At 36.8% G+C, this 20122-nt stretch overlaps 1 protein-coding gene across 1 annotated transcript in view; it reads left to right on the forward strand.

Annotated features, from left to right (window-relative positions):
* Positions 1-20122, forward strand: part of BckdhB (Branched chain keto acid dehydrogenase E1 subunit beta) — a 127946-nt gene that overhangs the window by 80752 nt on the left and 27072 nt on the right. The window contains exons 2-3 of the mRNA XM_074174657.1: positions 202-482; positions 3439-3594. Coding sequence (XP_074030758.1) covers positions 202-482; positions 3439-3594 — 437 coding nt within the window. The remainder of the gene's footprint in view (positions 1-201; positions 483-3438; positions 3595-20122) is intronic.

Raw genomic sequence — 20122 nt, forward strand, 5'->3', positions numbered from 1 at the left:
AAAATATGTTTATTTACATGAGATATATTTTCCACTGGTTTATTCAAAGGACCACAGAAAATTGAAAAAATATCGAGAAAAATCAATATCAGTTATAATTTTGAAGCCCTGTTTTTTAAACAATAGTGTCTTTATTATGTCATATTCATTGTGGGATTCAGATGATCCTTAATTTTCACAAAAAATGTTTTACTGTTACAGGGGAGAGAGCCAAAATGAATATGTTTCAGTCCATAAATAGTGCCTTGGACATTGCCTTGAAGACAGATGAATCGGCCATTATTTTTGGAGAGGATGTTGGGTTCGGAGGTGTTTTCAGGTGTACTATAGGATTACAAGATAAATATGGTAAAGACAGAGTTTTCAATACGCCTCTTTGTGAACAAGGTATAGCAGGATTTGCAATAGGAGCTGCAGCATTGGGATCAACCGCTATTGCTGAGATTCAATTCGCAGATTATATTTTTCCGGCATTTGATCAAGTATGTATTATTTTATTTTTCTCTTCTCTTCTTACGGGAAGTTTTTAGACGAAGATGAAAGAGAAACAGAAAAAAAAATGAAATCACTATGGAAAAATTACAAAATGAATCTGATATATTTTCAACAAATAATTTTACTTGTGATGCACTGTTTGGAACCTTTCGTGTATGTAGTGATGAGTATTACTGGAGTTTTTCCTAACACCAAACATTTTTTTTCCAATACCTCGACACGTGTTTTTGATCACCAAGTGATCATCTTCAAGAGAAAGATTTAACTGGTTTAATTATAATTGTTTAATTTTTCTGAAGTATTTGCCACTGTAAGAGGTTAGTAACTAGTGGAGCAACCTGAAGTGCAAGTATCATTTTGTTTCAATATTTGCGTCTGGCAAGGAGTTGTGTATTGAACTGTTAGAACTTCTCACTTCTCTAACCCACTTCGAATTGTTCGTTTTGTTTGTTATCATGAAATGTTACTACCGTTATTCAACTCGCTAGATGGCCTATTCACCTTTGGAAAAAGGAATTGACAGAAACACACTCAATTGATTTTAAGTGGGAAATAATTTCACCAAAATCTCTTTACCTATATCTTGCTTGTCAATGATAATGAGCAATTGATCAGAAATGTTTACAGATTGAAGTTGATTTTTTCGAACTCACATTCACAGATATTTTTCAATCATTCCCAAATTTAATTTGAAATACATTACAGTGTTTAAAATGGTCAATTATTTTGGAACGACTATTTAAATAACAGAAGTGAGTTTTCCCTTCTTATACTTACGGAAAAGAAGCATATATGTCTAGATACACATTATTATCAGTTACATTATCAAAACAGATGGATTAGTCAGTTCAGATATCTCTATTGCCACATGATATTAGTGAATCCGTGATGGGTGCATTTTGACACATACAAGCTTGGATACTTCGATACCAGATTTGGCGCTTCTCTAAATTTCAGACGCACATTATGTCGTTTTAAGCTTGTGATTATCTGTTCTTCATTTGATACAGCTACTACCGTCAATATATGCCCATTGTGATGGTCATTGTGGGTATGGTTCAATAGCAATACACTGTGAACAACTCCTCAATTAATAGATTTCGGAAACTCAAAACTCATTCACCTCCTTAATTGATCTTTCTGTATCCATTGATTCTGTATCGACAAGGAAAACTCGCTAGCAGAATAATATTGAAGATCATCGCAAGCACTTAGGTGATGAAGTCAACAAATTAAGAAACACTTCATCCTTATACAAAACATATGGGAGACTTCCAAAGGAAGGAAGAAAGCAATTAATTTCGAAATGAACAAAGGTGTGTAGGTCATGCACAAAAGTTACTTTCAGACATAAACTGGAAGAAAAAGCACTCTTCAAACAACTTCATTCATATAAACATCAAATCACACAAAAGATCTTATTTTTGTTTGAAGATGGAGAAATAGATTAACAGAACTTTCCTTCCCAAAAATAATTGTCTCCTGAAGGCATATTATCATAATTTCAAACCCCGTTACCGTATACACATGTATCATTGCCTGAAATTTTCATTTCTGCTGTTTTGTGAGCAGCCAGCTCCGGTTTTTAAAAATTATTGTTTGTTTCTCTATTGAAATATTTCAGGCGCACTTTCTAGTCTATCGTTCATTTTGCTCCGTTACTCCGTCTTGTTGAATTTTTATTTCGATATATTTGAAAGTTATTGATTTTTCTGCATATACTTTCTTTATTTCTACTCTAGCCTCTACATTTGAATTCCTAATTGTCATACCTTTGGTTTTTTCAATAATCATTTTCAGATTTCTGTCTCCAATGGTGATATTTCGTAGTTCCAGATTTTTTTACGGTCCTGTTAGAGTGCATTTCATGCAAATATCATCAATTCATCTGTAAAAGTACACTCTTAAATAAATCACTAATACCAACTTTGTTCTCTCTTTCACTTCCTTTGTCATGTTGTCAAGTATAATACTAAAGAGAGTTGGGCTACACCACCTTGTCGGTTTTCAAATTCTTCTGGTCATGGGTAAGTTGATCGTTTTCTATGTACCATACTTCTCTTCTTTTCAAGTTAAACAATATCACATCTCTCAGCACACTGTCAAATGCCTTTTCGAGCTCTATGAAAGTGCATATATAGTACAATGGAATTTCATACATACCCTGGGATTCATTGATGATTTTGTCCTTGGGAGAACGAAGGAATGTGGAAATTTGACTGTTGGCGGTGAATATCATTTTTATGTCCTGTTTTTTGAGAATTTGACCAATTTTGTCAGTTACACCTTTGATGTAGGGAAGAAAAGCTTTTTGGGGAACATCATTATTTTTTGGATCTTTGGGACTGGACGAAGAAATTTGTTGACGACGGATGGATCTGTCAATTTGATGGTCTGTGAATCCATTTTGGAGGCCGTAGCCTCCACTGCCTCCTTCAAGCTCTGCCACTGATTAGAACTACTGAAATGAACAACAACAATTTCAGCTACATATTTCTAATAGATGAATAAACTTCTTACTGAAATTATAAGTGTGATGGGAATGTTCGCAAATATGTGTTCCAGTGTGTTAATTTCCGTCTCATCTGGAAACTTCTGGTTTGTAGACATATAATTGGGTTTTGGCTAATAGTGGTTTTACTTGACGTTTCTTATCTAAATGTATTCTTCGGTGGATACAAATACAATGCCCAGGTTGTATCAAGTTTTTTCATATAATATATTCCTCATTGAACCTTTTTTCGTGTAACATATAAATTTGTCCTTCTAATATTGCCGTAGATGACTGCCAAACTCACAATTAACCGCTGCATTATGAACAAAGCTCAATAAGCTTTGGCCATTTCTCCTTTTTCGGGATTTATTAAAAAAAACACTAATGTAATTTTATTAAAATGACCGAAAACAATATATGAAAGCAATAAAATAATTGTTTTGTTTCAGTTGGTGAATGAAGCTGCCAAGTATAGATATAGATCTGGAGGAACATTCGACTGTGGTAAACTCACTGTAAGAGCACCATGTGGAGCTGTAGGCCATGGTGCCTTATACCATTCCCAGAGCCCAGAAGCCTATTTTGCTCATACTCCTGGTTTAAAGGTAGAGTTTATCCTGTTATTCATCAAAAAACCATTATCGATTCGACTTCTGATAGAACTACTTCATTTGAAATGTAGAGTCGGAAATTCTGGCGTAGAATAAATTCAACAAATGCAACTATATACTAGAACTCTAACTTTCAAAACCCCACTCATTTTACCAACTAAGTTGACGTCACAAGGGGATGATCTCAATTCGTTTCTCAAATCTAGTTCATCCTTCCAATATCTAATAGGGTGAATTTCAAATTTTTATAGTAGTCATACATCACTGAATTTTTGAGTAGAATGAGATATAAAAAAAGAACTATTTATAAATGGAATCTTTGTGGCAGTTCATATTTATCGTATCAATCTTTTCAATTTTTTAGAATATCTGAAAGATCTAACGACCATAAACTTCCATTATCTACGGAAAACAGCTCTATGAAATATACTTTTTCTCGTAGTTCTCATAGTTTGAGTCATGAATCCTAGATTTCAGTTTTCATCGTCTTACATTTCCAGTTGCTAAACACTTGATGAAGTGATCGAGCATATTTGGAATTTTTTTTATTTTCATTATCTGTAATATCCATTTTGATTGTGTATGTTGATTCATATGATACTTTGATACATAGTGTGTTTACCTAATGAACTCAACGACTAGAAAGATTGATTTCTATTGTGGTTACTGGTGAAAACTGTAAGAAATATTTCAGAAAGTACTGCAGACGTCTTTTCCACATACACTTAAGGACTCTTATAGGTACTTTTAACCGTTTCTAACTCATTTGTAAAGTTGATGTGTTCGAATATGTTCTTGACAGTTGGGTTAAAGTGTATCCATTAGGTTAGATCATTACGACAACTTAATTTTTACATCTGGCATTCCGCCTTCTAGATTATTTTACCGGTACTAGGTTCACTTTGATGGGTTTTCTGTGATTCTGGATACTCCGCGACAATATATCCTTATATTCATACACTATTAAGGGCTCCACCCGGGTGATGAAACAGGGCATGAGTAAGGTTACTCCCAAAATGATGGTGCTAAATTTGAAGGTGAACATCTCGCTGTGGCCCTTTTTTTTTACAAACTTGGTCTCTGTCCGTGACTTTTTCCATACTTGACAAAAAAGATCAATATAAATTAAATAAATCATTCGCAGAGTTATCTCTACTGAGAAGACAAAACAAATGTTCCACACTTTCAAAATCATAGCACAAAAATATAATAGCAAAAAGGTAAAACACAAAACAAAACTAATGTTCCACAATATGAAAATCATAATAAAAAAAATTATGAAATTCATAAACAATATCAGATCTCAATTCGTTCTCAATGTTCATTTACAAATAATATCAAGTAGTACCTTTCATTATTATCCTTTCTCATTATTCCACTAAAAATGATCTTTCCTTTGCGAAGGCACCCTACTTGTAAAACAGTAATACTTTAGTCCTGAAGAATTCTACACATACATTTTTTTCTAACATTCATCCAGATACAATGATAGAAAGAAAACATAATTCTCATAATCTTCACACACATTGAACAGTAAACTCAAATCATCTCTTTCTGGACTATACGCGTGACTGCGAACCTTCGTACCCATGAGAACAAAACCCTCACTCAGCTATAATGGTTTGACAAAATCTTGTCTAATACAAAAATGAAACATAAAATTGTTTAACCCTTCTTGAAATTTTTTTTATGATATAATCTAAGTTATATTTCGCCCAAATAAAAAATTCAATCTGCCAACCAGAAAAAAAAACCATCCTTTTCCCAAAACAATATCGAGTAAACCCCAAAGTATTTCTCCTGAATTTTCAATCAAGCGAACTGGAATGGCTGGTAGGCAGCCACCAGTCAATTTATCCCTAAACTTTTTCTTACCTCAGTATCCGTTATGGTTAGTACGATGCCCTTCTACCATATACTTCTGTAGATGCTATATTCCAGGTGGAACATCTCAGCTGGTAGCTCTTCATTGTTTCAACATTGAAGATGCCCTTGTTAAAATATCCATTTTCATTCAGCAAACCTGACACTCTTTCTTCCATCACTATGTTTGTCCCACATCTTGGCTTGGAAGTACTGTTTTTTGACCTCAGGATTCCCCGGTGGGTTGTGTCCTCGAACTGGCTCAGATCATCTACTGATTGTTCTGGTTCCACTTTTTCTTCGGTTTTTTCTTCTTCAATTCTTACCCTTCTTCAGTAGCAATTGGTTTCTTCTCTTTCGGTCCATCCATTTCGTCTCTCGTGTTCTGTTGTTTTCTTCGTCGGACATTTTTCTTCCTCGACTCTTCAGCTATATCTTTTTCCCGTGAAACAAATACAACACCAAAATTAAAATTTCCTATCTTTTTATGGTTCCTTTTTCTTGAAATGCAATCTGAATTGACTCAGAACTCAATGCTTTCAGCAAAAATGAAAACTAATTATTTACTGTTGCGTCTTTATTTGTAATTTTCTGTTTTCATTACTATTATTATTGTGGCATGGAGCGACTTCTAAGGGCACATGCTCAAAACTCAATTGAAGTATGCGTATCTATCTAAACCATATGAATAGAGACCTACCTACGATCTCATGCTAAGTACGCTACGTGAATCGCTATTATTTTTGCTAATTACTTATTTCGCCGTGTGTGCTCTAGACTCTGTGTCATCTTCGACTGTTTGGTAACTCATTCTGTTTAAAATCTGTTTAAAATATGTTTTTCCGTTAACCAGCTGTTGCACCCCTACGAACGACAACCCTCAGAAGTCGAAACTTGTGCGAGCTAAGGATTAACGAGGTCTTACCTTTTAACGTGTGATTCCTAACACATTATTTTAACTTCCCGTTTTGTTGTACAATCCAGTGAAGCTGAAGAAAGAACACTCCAAGAAAGGGCTCTTTCAGAAGCAGGGATTTGTGCTAGGAATTCGGTGAGTTCGCTTTATGCCACAATTCTCACAGTCCACTCTTGTTTTCATTTTTATTATTTTTTAAGTATTCGAAGACGCGACATTTACAGTGTGCTGCTTAAAATGTCACCATTATCGAATAGACATGTTTTTCACTACTTAATCACAGGATTATTCTCAAAATTGACCTGACACTGCAGGGTCACTCTGTACTCTCTACTTTTCATTCTCCCGAATATTATTTTTCTTATATACTCTCTCTTTTCCTGGCAATTGCGTTCACCTGCATGCAAAACAAAGATTTTCAATAAGTTGATCATTTTCTCAACCCTATTAATTATTCTGCTTTGCCGGCTTCCGACAGCACTTTGAAAACTATAAGATAAACAAAACCACCAAAATTCCTTCATCAAGTTTCTACACTAGCGAAAAATTTACTACGTGTTCATCGAACTATTTATTCGACTGATCTCTATATTTTCGACCCGACTATCTGACTTCGAATGAATTTACTATCGTTATTTCAACATAGTAACTTCCTAGAAATGTTTTTCTCTTCATCTGCGAATTCCTTCTCTATGCAACAATAGAAATAAATTCTAATTCAATCCCTTTCGCTATTGCCGTGTTTGTTTTATTTTAATAACATTTGGCAGCTGCTGTCACCAGATCAATTTTTCAATATGAAGGCGATTTCGAAAAAGTCTTCATTCCAGCCTCCTGCACGAAAAGAAGGTATCTTTCACATTTTACGAATCCCCCTACCACAAATTGATTTTAAAATATCTAATAGAAAGACGCGTCAACCGTCCGCTTTCAAATATTCAAACTTCAAAGATTCGACTAGCCCTGGAAAAATTTCTCACAAAACCAAATAATACACCGCTCGTCACCAACTGTCAACCACGACCGACCGCTGAGAGCACCCTTCCAGCTATTGAGTTTGCGAACCCTACTCGAAGTACAGGGAGACTTACTTCCAAAAAATTTCCCGCACGATTCCCTTTTCCAAGCGAAAGCCATGATATTAACAACTCCATTTAAATATAATTCAATTGATAAGAATACAATCAATATTAATATATATGGCGAATCTATTGATATTGTTGAAGAATATAAATATCTGGGTTTCATAGTTGATAACAATTTGAATCTGAAAAAACACTTTCAATACATCTACAACAAAATTTCTAAAAAAATGTTTTTCTTTACAAGGATAAGTCGTCAACTAACATTTCAATCCAACTCAACAGTTTACCGATCAATAATTCAACCGCATTTTGATTACTGTGCCAGTTTACTTTTTCTGCTTGACGGAAACTGCATATCAATGCTACAAAAACTACAAAACAGAGGTATGCGAATACTGTTAAAGTGTAACAAATATACTCCTATTGCAACAATGATTGACGCGTTGAACTGGTTGACAATAAAAGACAGATTATACTATTTTTCAATGATTTTCATCTTTGAAATACTTACTGGTCAAATATCACCTTACTTCAATGAATTTATCAGTTTCAACCATCAAATTCATAACTATCCTACAAGAGGTAGCAGTGACCTGTGGGTTTCAAGAACTAGTCTCTCAAGAACAATGAACTCGTTATTTCATAAGGGATTATTGAATTATAATAAACTTCCTATCAACATTAAAAAAAGCAATTCACTCCAACAATTTAAACACTCCCTTATAGAATATATACGATCACAGAATTATTAGATTAAGATCTGCATCTATTGTTTTCTTTTCATTGTCCATTTTCCCACTAGTACATTTTCTTATTTTCGCATGTTATATCTAATACTATATCTAACATCTAATAATATTATATATTTCGTCTAAAATTTTATTTAATATTCACAATCATATTATCATTTGTATATTAGGATGTCTATTTTTGAATAAAGATTATTATATTATTTCTTTAAATTTGATACTCCGATTGCTCAACCGAATTTCAAAACGCTCCCTACTTTTTCTGAATTTATCGCAGTTCACATGAGCAGGGTCAAAACTCGTTATGATAAACTCTCATATCATGAATTTAGCATTCGAATTTATCCAAAAGTGTCATATGTGACTATTCTCATAACTTTATTGAAATGAATTATGGATCAAACATATCTCCTATATACAGATACAGAACTCTTTGATCATAAAAATTATCTGTCATGATTACGAAATAGATTGTGAATAGGTTTGATACATCTAATTACAGAAGTGGAAATCAGTTTGATATGCCTATAAATTAACTAATTTCAGGAAAAATTAAGGATGAATCTTGCGAATTATCTGAGTTTTTATGATTTCGAATCAGAAGTGTATTATTGATGAAGACAAAGGGTATAAAAAATCAGTTATACGAAATTAAATGCCAGAAAATGATAATGAAAAAATAGTTTAGTCTCGTGGTGAGATGCGTAAGATGAGTACTTTTCCAAGTGACCTACACAATATTCATACTCTTCTCTGTAACGCTTGCTTCATTCTAGAAGATGATGAACGAATAATAATCTTCAAGAACTTTACCGTGAAGTCATATTGTAATTAACTTTCCACAAACGAGCCAGGTGCAAAATTTGAAATTTCTTGTTGGGGCCTTGAAATCATTGGAAAATGATATCAGATAATAACTTGGATCTGCCTATAAAATTATTCGAAGAGCAATCAAGTGATTAGGTGCAGCATCTTCACTGACAATATCTTAATTTATTACCTGTTTTATTATTGTAACAACAATAAGATAATTGAGTAGTACGAAATGAATATTACTGGAGAATAAAATACAATATCAGTTCAATTGGTATTTTGACAAAACTGTATCGAAACACCTTCTTCAGATCATCTTTGACCATAATCAGGTCGTCGCTAGTCTACACTGACAACAACAGTGTAGACTAGCGAACTCCATCATTCATGTCAGGGTAATATGATCTCACCGTGTGAAATATCCATTTTCCTGAATCACAATGTCTGTCACCAAAAATATATGACTAGGTTATTGAAGTGAAAAAGTATGTGTATTGGAATACAAGTTTCAAGTATGATGATCTGTAACGTCCGCCAGCCAAACACGGTCGGTCAGCACCATGGCTGATGCAGTCGAGCTGTGCTGTCTCACATAGACATAGAATGTTATAATATATTCAATGTTACATGAACACAAAAAGTGTAAAGCATGTAACACGTGGCTAATAAAGATACAGTATGTTCATACATGTCTGTTATGTAATCATACTGAACCTTTGCGGAACTAAAACCGTTGCAAAGTAGAAAAACAGATTTTTTTCAGAGCTACCAAAAAAAATCAATACGAAATACATATCTCACACAGTGTGATTCAGTATGTATAAGTTTTGAGTAGATTAGGTTTGTATGTAGATTGGAAGTGAATAGTGTGGTACTCATGGTATAATGCGATAGTTGGATTATTATATTTTTTTATTTTTGGTCTTCAATAAACCTCTCACTGAAAAGTAATGTTTTCACATAAACGAATATCACTTGACACATTTTCTTGATTTTGTTTCTCATATTACCATAAATGCCTTTTGTCATGAATAAATCTGTTAAATTTGATTTTTCGTTAACCAGCTGTCATACATCAACTATATTAATTTTGTATCAGTCAGTTTTTCAAGTACAGAAAACACACAGCTAGAAAAAACTGTTGCATCTTCATCGACTGTTGTTGAGTCCAAACATGTAAAGCCAACTGAGAGTTAGGTTAGGACAAGAGTGAAAGGGTTTACTCGACCCTCCACCCGCAACCCGCAAGTGTTTATTTTGGCTCACGGGTACTCACACTTGACCAAGTAAACCCAGCTTCTTAACGAAGCCGATTAGCTCGTATGGTGAGTGGTCTTTCAGGTCAGATGGTAAGAGTACGGCTCTGCCGAAATCTAAAAACCTGATTTGGTCCTCAGAGAGTTCAAAAAAGTCTGGAGACAAAAACAAAGAGAAGCTGGAGAGCCTACTATGAGGCAGTCGAAGAATTTCCACTAGCTTCTAGGCTACAGAAGGCACTCTCAAATGACCACTGTAATGTCAGTAGGAATGTGCCTGGACTATAATACTGTATAAAAAGTTATCTGTGACGTCCTTGGACAGGGCTCTGTGATTTGGTATTTTAAAATTGGAAAATATAGTTATTGAATGAACCTTGAAGGTGTTTCATTTATATGGATGACAGATATTACAAGTGGCGACGAGGATGAACGTATATTGAAAATTTAGTCTAACAACGGATTTGTTTGATTGAAAACAAGTAACATGGCGACGGGACAATTTGGGTTACAAACGGAGTTCAATCCAGACATTCATGATTTCGGCATCCATGTCCGGCGACTAAAATCGTTTTTTACTGCTAATGAGGTGGCAGAGGAAAGTAAGCAGCGAGCAATGTTGTTGAATAGCCTTAATCAGAGTGCATTTGCTTTACTCGAGGACTTATGTGTTCCCGATAAACCAGAAAATAAAGGTTTCAATGTGTTGGTTGAGTTATTGGAGAAACATTATCAACCGCAACGGGCAGTTTATGCAGAAAGGTATGCTTTTTATTCTGCGAAAAAGCTTAAAGTAGAAAGCATTCAAGAATATTCAGTGCGTCTTAGAAGGCTAGCTACACATTGTAAATTTGGTACTTATTTAGACAATGCACTTCGGGATAAATTTATATGTGGTTTCGAACCTGGAAGAATTTTGGATACCTTATTTACCAAAACCGAAATGTTAACATTTGAAGAAGCCATCAGCAGCGCATTAATGACAGAGTCAGCTCAAAATAATTATGGATTACCAGTACAAGTGAAAGTGGAAGAATTACATCGCTTGGAAGAAGATTTGATACGTCCGCGCGGAAGAGGGCAAAGAGGCGGTAGTCAAGGGCAGATGCATAGACAAAAACCTACGACGACAGGACCACACATCGCTTCAGGAAAGTATTCCTCTAAAAAAGGTATGTTTTTTTGTTCGGTGTGCGGGGGCAAAAATCACGAATCCTACAGATGTTTTTACCGAGAATATATTTGTGAGAAATGCGGAGGAAAAGGCCATTTAAAGAGAGTATGCAAGGTGGGTCTAAACCATTCATTTAATTATTTCGAAAATGAACAGTTAGAGTCGAGCGTTGATGATACCAACGAGTTTTCGACAACAGTCAGAGATAAACCTTTATTTTGTTTGAAATCTTCAAATGAAAATCCAATATTAGTAGATGTTAAGTTGAACAGAGTAAGTTTCAAAGTTGAATTAGATTCAGGGGCTTCAAAATCAGTGATTTCAGAAAATTTGTGGAGAAAACATTTCCAAAAGTTACCTCTAAAAGAGACCAATTTGAGTTTTGTAACATATGTTGGGGACAAAATTTGTGCTTTAGGTAAAATTGAGCTTGAAGTCATTTTTAATAACCGTTCCCATATTTTGGATTTTTTTGTAATTAGACGGGGCGACAACTTGTTACTGGGGCGTGATTTCATTCACAAATTCAATTTAGGATTCAGGCAGTTGAATTATATAGATGAGATTTCAGAAAAAAAAATTGTGGAAACTTGGCAAACAAAATATGCAGATGTTTTCAAGGACGAATTGGGAACATTCAATAAAGGAAAACTATCCCTTAAATTAAAAGAAGGTATTAAACCTAAATTTTTCAAACCTAGACCAATAGCTCATGCTCTTAGGGAAAAAGTAGAGATAGAAATAGATAAATTGCTTAAAATGGGTATTTTAGAACCAGTCCAATATTCTGAATGGGGCACACCGATTGTTCCAGTATTAAAAGACGATAAAGTAAATGTTCGAATATGTGGAGACTATAAAATTAGTTTGAATCCTCATATCGAAATTTGTCGTTATCCATTACCAAGAATAGAGGATGTGTTTGCAAAATTATGTAATGGTGAGCAATTTTCTAAACTTGATTTGAAATTTGCCTATCAACAAATATTGCTAGATGAGGAATCAAAAAAACTAACTGCTATTTCCACACATAGAGGTGTATACGTCTATACACGTCTACCTTTTGGAATTTCGTCTGGACCTGGATACTTCCAGTATATAATTGAGCAGGTTTTAAGTGGCATACCAGGAGTTTGTTGTTTCTTGGATGACATTCTAGTGACCGGTAAAAATAAAAAAGAACATATTGCAAGGTTAGAATTAGTTTTGGATAGACTAAAAGAAAGTGGCTTGACATTAAAAAAAGAAAAATGTCATTTTTTCAAAAATTCGGTTGAGTATTTAGGGCATGTTATAGACAAAAATGGGTTACATAAATCTGCGAAGAAAATTGAAGCTATTTTGAAAATTCCGCGACCGACAAATATTTCACAAGTAAAATCATTGTTTGGGCAGCGTACAGTACTATCACAGATTTATACCAAATCTGACCGACATTTTATTTCCTCTTTATGACTTATTAAAAAAAGATCACCCATTTGAATGGAACGAACAATGTGAAAAGGCATTTTCGGAAATTAAAAAAGCAATTACTTCTCCTCAAGTTTTAGCACACTATAACCCAGATGTTGATCTAATTTTAACGGTAGATGCTTCATCGTACGGTTTAGGTGCAACCTTATCCCACAGTTATCCGTCGGGTATAGAAAAACCGATAGCATTTAGTTCTAGAGTATTATCAGATACCGAAAAAAGATACAGTCAAATAGACAAGGAGGCATTATCTATAGTTTATGGTGTACAAAAATTCCATTCGTATCTGTGGGGCCGTAAATTTTTTCTAAAATGTGACCACAAACCGTTAGTGTCAATTTTTGGACCAAAAAAAGGTTTCCCAGTTATGACAGCAAACAGGTTACAGCGCTATGCAATATTTTTATATTCCTATGATTTTGATATTCAGTATGTAAATTCAAAACTAAATTGTGCTGATTTTCTTTCACGACTTCCATTGATGGATAAGGAACAAAAAATAACAGAGGAGCCGAGTTTAACATTAAATTATGTAGAAAAAAGTAAATTACCTATAAATATTGAAATTATAAAAAGGGAATTAAAAAGGGACGAAAAGTTAAGCTTAGTCCTAGAATATGTAAAAAATGGGTGGCCAATAAATTACAAAAGTGAATTGATGCCGTTTTTCAAACGAAAAAATGAACTAAGTATTGAAGATGATGTTTTAATTTGGGGTTATCGAGTAGTAGTTCCGGAAATATTGCAATCTGCTATTTTAGGTGAGATGCATAAAAGCCATATGGGAATTGTAAAAACAAAAGCATTGGCACGTTCATATATTTGGTGGCCGTCTCTTAATGAAGAAATTGAAGAAATGTGTAAAAATTGTATTTCGTGTAGGAGAGAACGACAAAACCCTCCAAAGGATGAGTTGACGCCCTGGCCGATTCCTTCCGAAGTATGGGAACGGCTACATGTAGATTTTTTAGGACCAATTAATGGTAAAACTTATTTCGTAATTGTGGATGCATTATCGAAGTGGTTGGAAGTTTTTTTAATGACTTCAATCACAGCATCAGCTACTATAAGTAAATTAAGGGGATTATTTGCTCAGTTTGGTCTCCCGAGGACATTGGTTTCAGATAATGGACCAACGTTTATCTCCAAAGAATTTCAGAATTTTTTACTTAATAATGGCATTGTTCATGTGACGTCTCCACCATACCACCCAGCTTCAAACGGGGCGGCTGAAAATAGTGTGAAAACTATTAAACAATTTATTATCAAGACTTTGAAAAGTTCTTACAATATTTTTGATGAGATTTCGAAACAATCTCAGATTACAGAATTAGACCTTTATAATTTTTTGGTATTGTATAGAAATACAGAGCATTGTAGCACTGGCGAATCCCCTGCCCGTTTGATGCTGGGCCGAGCTCTCAGAACTAGATTAGATTTAATTAAACCCATAAATATACCGGTACGTAAACCCAAACCTATGAGTACTATTAAAGATAATATTATCAAATCACAAAATCGTCAGAAGAGAAATTATCGAGGAAAAATACGGGATCGTCTTGAAATAGGACAAAAGGTGCTAGTGAAAGATTATAGAAGGGTTAAACCAGAGTGGACATCGGGAATTGTAATTCGTAGATTAGGAAAAAATATTGTTAAAGTAAGAATACCCAATACCAATTTGGAATGGAAACGTCACATAAACCAGATTCTCCCTGTTCATGATAGCTATGTGAATTTAGGAGAAGTTGAAATCAGTAAGGAACAAATTGTTTTGCCTCAAGAGGTGGAAAAATCGAGCTTTCAATTAGGTAGCAGTGAGGCACCAGGAGCGGTGGTGGGAAAATCACAAGAGAGAGATTCAACGATGTCAATATCGAATTATGATAATATCAATTCAACTAGTAGTGATCAAGAGACTCATATATCTCCCAGTGAATTATCCCATCGCCCCCAGCGTTTCAGAAAACCACCTGAGCGGTTTGTACCATAGTTATAAGCACAAGAGTTCTAAATTAGAAAGGGAGGAGTGTAATGTCAGTAGGAATGTGCCTGGACTATAATACTGTATAAAAAGTTATCTGTGACGTCCTTGGACAGGGCTCTGTGATTTGGTATTTTAAAATTGGAAAATATAGTTATTGAATGAACCTTGAAGGTGTTTCATTTATATGGATGACAGATATTACAACCACCATAAGAGTATCATGCTGACGAGTGAAAATGGCGACAAAGCTGCCAGCCTCCAAGAGAGTGCTGATATTCTTATGGAAACTCAATTCCTAGGTTCTGTCTCTCCTGGAACGATGAACTGGGCGGAAGTACCAACAACACCCTATGACTGGCAATCTACTAGTTCAGTTATTGACGAGGACAAGATAAGATGGGCCATATCGGGCTATTCCCTCTTCAATTCACCAAGACCTGACGGTATAAGATCAGCCCTACTTCAAAAGGGACTTGATTTTCTTATGCCGCACCTGGTTGGAATATTTAGAGCCTATACAGCTCTGAGGTATATTACTAGTAAGTGGAGAGAAGTACTACGCATCGTTTTTCTTAAAAACTATGAAGAGGCTGTGAGCGATACATAAGAGATGAAGTACACTCCATTGAAATCAGCATGCATATACTCCGTGAAGGTCTACTGATCCGGCCCTTCACCATGTGGTTGGCAGAATCGAGAGATCTTCGAACAACAAAGCATCCACCCTGGGTATATTCATAGATATCGAGGGAGCGTTGGGCAAAACAACCTTTCCAACAATTACCCAGCAACTACACTCCAGGAATGTACCTATGGTAGTAGGAGAATGGATACTTCCTAGTAGAGCAATAAGTATCAATGTAGAAGACACCACAGTCTTTGTTCATGAAGGGATGTCAACAGGGACGGGTCTCATCACCCCTTCTCTGGAACATAGTTCTGGATGCGCTGAATAATCACCTCAACAATGATGGATTCTACACAATTGCATATGCAGATGACAAATTTATCTTACACACCGGCAAATTGGTGAACTCACTGTGCGATAGAGCGCAGGATGGGCTCAAATTGATAGAAACATGGTGTGAGGGACACTTACTTTCGATCAATCCCAAGAAGACTGGGATGATCTTTTTCAACAGAAAAAGATGTTTATCGGGCTCAAAACCTCCCAAAATCTTTGAAAGCAAACTATACTTCTCTGAAGAGGTGAAATACCTTAGTACTATCCTCGACAGAAAGCTAACATGGAACTCTCACCTACCGAGTAGAGCAAAAAGAGTATATGTGACTTATGAGCAATGTCGAAGGACAGTGGGATGCGCATGGGGTCTTTCACCCCGTGTGGTCACCTGGATCTACAGTGCAATAATGAGACCTATGTTAACGTACGGAGCCATTGCATGGGTACTGAAAGTCTACAAGCAACGGCCATCCAAAAATCATATCAAACACAGCGACTGGCTTGTTTGAACATGAAAGAAGCCTTGAGAACAGCACCAACCGCGGCAATGGAATTAATTACGGGTCTGACCCCTCTGAACCTGTACGTTAACGAGGTTGCGTTAATGGCCATGGTACGATTGCGCACGGCTGGTGTAAACCTCGAAATAGGAATGTCTCAATTGAGGCCGGGCCTATGGCGGAGAGCACTTACTGCGCAGCCCCTGCTGCAGGCAACCAGTGATGCAATTGAACCCAGGTTCAATAAACCCTACAAAATACAAATGAAACAGAACACAGAGTCGAATGCTACAAATGCAATACGCATATATACAGATGGCTCAGAAATCAAAGAAGGCTCAGGATGTGGAGTGTACTCCAGATCGGTAAGCCTAAGGATCAAGTGGGGAATGGGAAAAAATACCAGCGTGGTCCAAACAAAACCAGCTGGTATCTCAATCGCCACAAGAGAAATAACCAGGAAAGGAATTTCTGGCAAAAACATAACAATCTGCACTGACAGCAGACAAGCCCTAACAGACAACATGTTACCTCAGGGCTAGTACTAGAGTGCCACCAAGATTTAGCCAAAGCCTCGGTAGATAATAACATCATCCTGAGGTGGCTTAAAGGGTACGACAGGAGTTAAGGTAATCGCATTGCCGACTCTTCAGCCAAGGAAGCGACTGGACTAAGAATTTTAGGACCCAGTGCCACCTACGGCCTGATGACTTCGACAATTATGGAATTAGCCAAATTTTACACCCATTCCTAAAGGGATGGGATGGAATCAAGGGATGCAATCTTGCCAGGATCACCTTGGGCGACCCTGAGAAGCTGGCGCCGAAGAAATATCTGACGATGACCAGAAAAAATGTACGCTCATCAGTAGGATTCATGACTGGCTATTGTCAACTAAGGAAACACCCCCATGATATGAGGCTTATGGACACACATCTATGCAGGATGTGTGAACAGGAAGATGAAAAATTTCAGGCATGTTCTATGCGAGTGCCCGGAGTTATCGTCAAAAAAAGAGTGTTTGTTAGGCGAGTCTTGGCCTACACCTGCCGATATAAAGGAGTTGTCACCCAGTGACCTGTCCACCTTCTTGGAAAGGACAGGGTGGGCGATCACCTAGGAGGACAACTTCTCGGGAGGATACACAATGGGTCACATGTGGCCTAAGTGCTGTGGGCTTACACTCGCCCTCCCTACTCTCATGAACTCAATGTACAATAGTGAATCGCCGCAATTGTTGCCAGGAAATAGTACACAACCTATAAAAATGTTGCAATTGCATATTGTTGATTTTGAAGACATCCCAAGCACATTTATCATACTGAGACTTCTCCCCACAGATTTTGATATTAATGAATTCATTAAGCAAATTGCTCTAGAAAATCCTACATTTTCACAAATAACATTATTCAAATGCCCTCCACGCGTCTCTCATATTGATGTGGGTTGAAAATAGAGACCATCAGCGGGGAAGGTCACTGCTGCATCTTCATCGACTGTCGTTGAGTCCAAGCATGTAAAGCCAACTGAGAGTTAGGTTAGGTTAGGTCGAAAGTGAGCGGGTCTATTCGACCCTTCACCGCAACCCGCAAGTGTTTATTTTGGGTCACGCGTACTCAAGTAAACCCAGCTTCTTAACGAAGCCGATCAGTTTGTATGGTGAGTGGTCTTTCAGGTCAGACGGTGATAGTACGGCTCTGCCGAGCTCTAAAATCCTTATTCTGTCCCCAGCGGGGCAGGCACAAAGTATATGCTCTGCTGTTTCATCGTTAATGAGGTAGTCGGATAGTCAAGGTGCAAGATTTCTACCTTGATACATGCCACGTCAGCTACACCTGTCGTTGCCTTAGAGTCAACTGTGCAGGGCTTTTTCGCCTCTGGTTTTGGTGAATCATCACTTGAGCGCAAACGTTTGCTAACCTGCTTATGGGGGGTTTGTTCCTCCACCTGGGACAGATTCTGCGTACGCCGCTCAAAAATTTGGTGCAAGGCGGTTTCATAAGGTACTTCGAGGAGACGATTCAGTCGTTTCCTGGCTGCACCACCAAACCTTTTTTTTTAGGTTCAGTTATTGGATCAGGAGTTGGAGAGTTGAGAAGCTCTCGTTCCTGATCTGAATTTACAGGAAGGTCAGTTGGTGTCATAAGCTCGACATCCATCTCCTCTGTAGACTCAGCGTCAGAGTGATTTTTTAAGTTTACCCTGTCCATAAAAGTCCCACGAGTAGCTAGGGAAAGAAGGTCAATCGCAGCAGAGCCCCGCATTGCCGTCACAAGGCGATGCTACGACGAGAGGGCGCCCGGTATCTCGAAGGTTCCGTAGAGACAGCTGATAGGCTCAGTGTTATTCATCCTCTCGGCAGGGATACACACACCTTAGGATTAGGCCACTGTTTAAAATCCGTTTTTCCGTTAATCAGCTGTCACCCCCATACGAACGACAACTCTCAGAAGTTGAGAAACTTATGTGAGCTAAGGACTAACGACGTCTTACGACAGCTGATAATATTCTTCAGTGGAATTTCTTTCTCGTCACACAATTTTACCAGTGTATTATATATATGGTTTCAGTTCATGATATATTCTCTCATTTTTAATAAACCTCACGTATGCCAACAACGATGCTTCATTGGTTGGTAAAGTGGACTCATCTGACTGAACTGAGAATTTAGAAATCTTCAAATGATTGCACAATGACTCTTCAATATTTTCAGCCATCTCATCAATTCGTCTTTGCAGGGAACTATTGCTCAAAGGAATTTTTTGGATAATATCTGCCGCCGGTTTATGAAGCTCAGTAGTTTCGAGTATTACTTATTTTATTGCCGGTGAAATTAAATCCTCTACAATAGTGTGAGGTTTACCTGTTTGAGCAATCAGCAAGGAAATATTGTAGGAAGCTCGGAGTCCGTTGTCGTCTTGCATAGAAGCCGCTGAAAAAAAGTTTTGATACAGTTGGCTGAGCTTTTCCAGTTCTTGAAATTAAGTCACACTTATGTCTTTTTTATATGAATGCATATTTTATATATTCCGCGCTATACTGCCGTTCCTTTTTTTTTGCTTCTGACATAATTTTGTCTTCAAAAATGACGAAGTGAAGAATCGAGTATTGAAAACTTGCTAATGACACCACTCATAGTATTCACCACCGCACGTATAGCACTTTACCTAGCTAGTCGCTAACTAGATTACTTGTTTTCGTAATATCGTCGAATGACATTACTGGCTGGATGGCGCGCGCGCTTTTATATGAAGCCTACTGCCATCTATTGTACAGTGTGACAACTATCGGACAGGAAATAGTTACTGTCTAGTCCCCTAGATGGCGTTACACGAGGAAACGCGCGTTAAGCATAAAGGAGCGGTAAAGTTTGTGTTAAAAGCAAAAAACATTTTTAAATTAGCCATAGCTCCCTAAACCACTTCACCACCCCCCAATCTTCTCTGTGCCCTTTACTTCCCCCTTATAGGCCTCCAGCGCCCACAAAGAGGCGTTATCGTTATCGCCCACTTTGAGAAACGCGTATCTAGATAAAGAGCTTGAATACTTAGCTTGGGATGAGGTTTAATCGAGAACGGAAGTAAGATGACAGATCAGCCGCTTTTTTTTGTTACCAATAATATGAAAGCAAAGGGAACATTTTGGTATGGGTTGTGATACCAACAAGTGAAAATTAGAAAAAAAAACAAGAAAAAGTCAGAAAGGTGCATTTGGTGCTGGGGTGGTTAATGAAGACCAAAAT

This window comes from Leptinotarsa decemlineata, unplaced genomic scaffold (assembly GCF_025532065.1).
Source record: "Leptinotarsa decemlineata unplaced genomic scaffold, Ldec_3_MD MMD2_tig00000690_RagTag_RagTag, whole genome shotgun sequence".
Taxonomy (NCBI): Eukaryota; Metazoa; Arthropoda; class Insecta; order Coleoptera; family Chrysomelidae; genus Leptinotarsa; species Leptinotarsa decemlineata.